We start from the raw sequence: 1,724 nt of genomic DNA on the forward strand, positions 1-1,724 counted from the left end.
TTGAAATTAGGTTTTTTAGTATATAAATATATTTTGGAACAGTTCGTTTTATTAAACAAAATAGAAGTGATTAAGTTGTTACATACAATTTTCTTTTGCTTATATAAATATTCCATTCATCTATTTTATAAAAGTCAAGACTAATATTGAATTTTTTTCATTCATTCAGTAATAGTATTGCACAATTATATATATGTTACACTATAATATATAATATACATATTACAATGTACATGCAAAGTAAGAAACCACATCATACTTAAAAATAATGTTAAGGATATTGTTTCACAATTGGAATATAACAGTAGTTTCTTTTCTGGTTATATATTTATTATTACAAATGGTAATATAGATCTTTACTTAAAGTTAATTTGTCTTATACATAAAAGCATATATCTATTTTTATTCATTAGTTATTCACTATGTCCTGCAGCTCTGCGTAGTAAAACATATATCTTTTCTTTAATCCAATCTTTATTGTATGGAGCATACGTATTTGTAGACTTTTGATAAACAAGACATGATAAGTCTGTAAGTTGATCAACAAAATCAAATAACTGGCTGATATCATACGTTATAGTTGGTGTATTTGGGTTTCGCCTTTTTAAATGCTCTTCATAAATTTTGCATACTCCTATGTTGGAGAAACACATTTTAATTATGTTCCTTATCTTTATATTTAAGTAATGTGTGTATATATATAGAGTTAAATTAGTTTTTAATTATCATAATAAAATATTCTTACCTTCCATACACTCATTAACACTTTCATAATCAGAATATGTTCTTGTTTCAGGTCTATTGCCTGGTTGAACAAGTAATATTGTGTGAGACTAAAAAAAGGAAACAAATGTATTACATTCTGGCTATTCTAATACATAAAGACAAAAATAGCTGTTCAATCTTTAAACTGTTAATTTTATATTTTAGTTTAAACTAATATATGTTTGTAATCCATATAGTACTTATAGGTTATATTTTGTGGTTATGATAATAATAAAGAACATATAAGAATACGCACAAATTTAAAAAAATTTCATTTTGTAATAATGTTTATTGTAACGTTTTAAAAATAAATGTTTATCATTTTTTCCTTAACTAAAACGGCGTATATATATACGTATAAAAATACATTAAATCTAAAATCGACCATAATCAATTTAAGAATTATAAATTCGTTAAAAAATGTTTCCAACTTATATATAATAAAATAATGAAAATATTTGATTACAACATCAAAGTTAGATTCCAAATAAACAAATATCAAATGTCTATCACAACTTAAATGTAGTCAAAACAAAAGTCAATTACCATTTCTGCTTTTGATTTAAAAACAATCCACTAGGTTAGTGGAGTTTAACTTCTTTTACAATTTGAAACGTTTCCTTTGCACTTAATACGGTGTAATAAAAGCATAAAACGTTGAAATCCTCCTCGGAAAACCAGTGTGAAAATTTAAGCTCCAGAGTTTTCGATAGTACCACTTGATACACTTGGAATATACCGTATTGTTCCTTCGTTCCTTATACATACTGCGGTTCAATTTACGTTCCACTTGTTTAAAATTTATATACCCTTAAATATAAACTTCATAATTATTGTCCAATTTTTAATAAAATATAAAATTTCGAAAAGTAAACATAACATTTTGTAATCATTATGATAAAATTTAATCACTTAAAAATTAAATTTATTAATATTTTCAATTATAATATATTAAATTG

General features: G+C 23.7%; 1 protein-coding gene across 1 annotated transcript; it reads right to left on the minus strand.

The window, feature by feature from the left end:
• Window positions 1–322: 322 nt before the first annotated feature.
• On the minus strand, window positions 323–1,492 carry LOC108579416 (enhancer of rudimentary homolog). Its single transcript, XM_017942949.1, has 3 exons — window positions 1,312–1,492; window positions 746–833; window positions 323–634 (listed from the first exon to the last, which is right to left on the minus strand). The coding sequence occupies exons 1-3, from the start codon at window positions 1,312–1,314 to the stop codon at window positions 414–416; spliced, it is 312 nt and encodes a 103-aa protein (XP_017798438.1). The 5' UTR covers window positions 1,315–1,492; the 3' UTR covers window positions 323–413.
• Window positions 1,493–1,724: the final 232 nt, after the last annotated feature.

The sequence above is a fragment of the Habropoda laboriosa genome, unplaced genomic scaffold (genome assembly GCF_001263275.1).
Source record: "Habropoda laboriosa isolate 0110345459 unplaced genomic scaffold, ASM126327v1 scaffold14, whole genome shotgun sequence".
Taxonomy (NCBI): Eukaryota; Metazoa; Arthropoda; class Insecta; order Hymenoptera; family Apidae; genus Habropoda; species Habropoda laboriosa.

Bases quoted from the DNA above. Each gene is read 5' to 3' on its own strand.
- LOC108579416 (XM_017942949.1), bottom strand. The intron at 635-745 runs GTAAGAATATTT...TCTCCAACATAG, and splicing joins TGTTAATGAGTGTATGGAAG to GAGTATGCAAAATTTATGAA.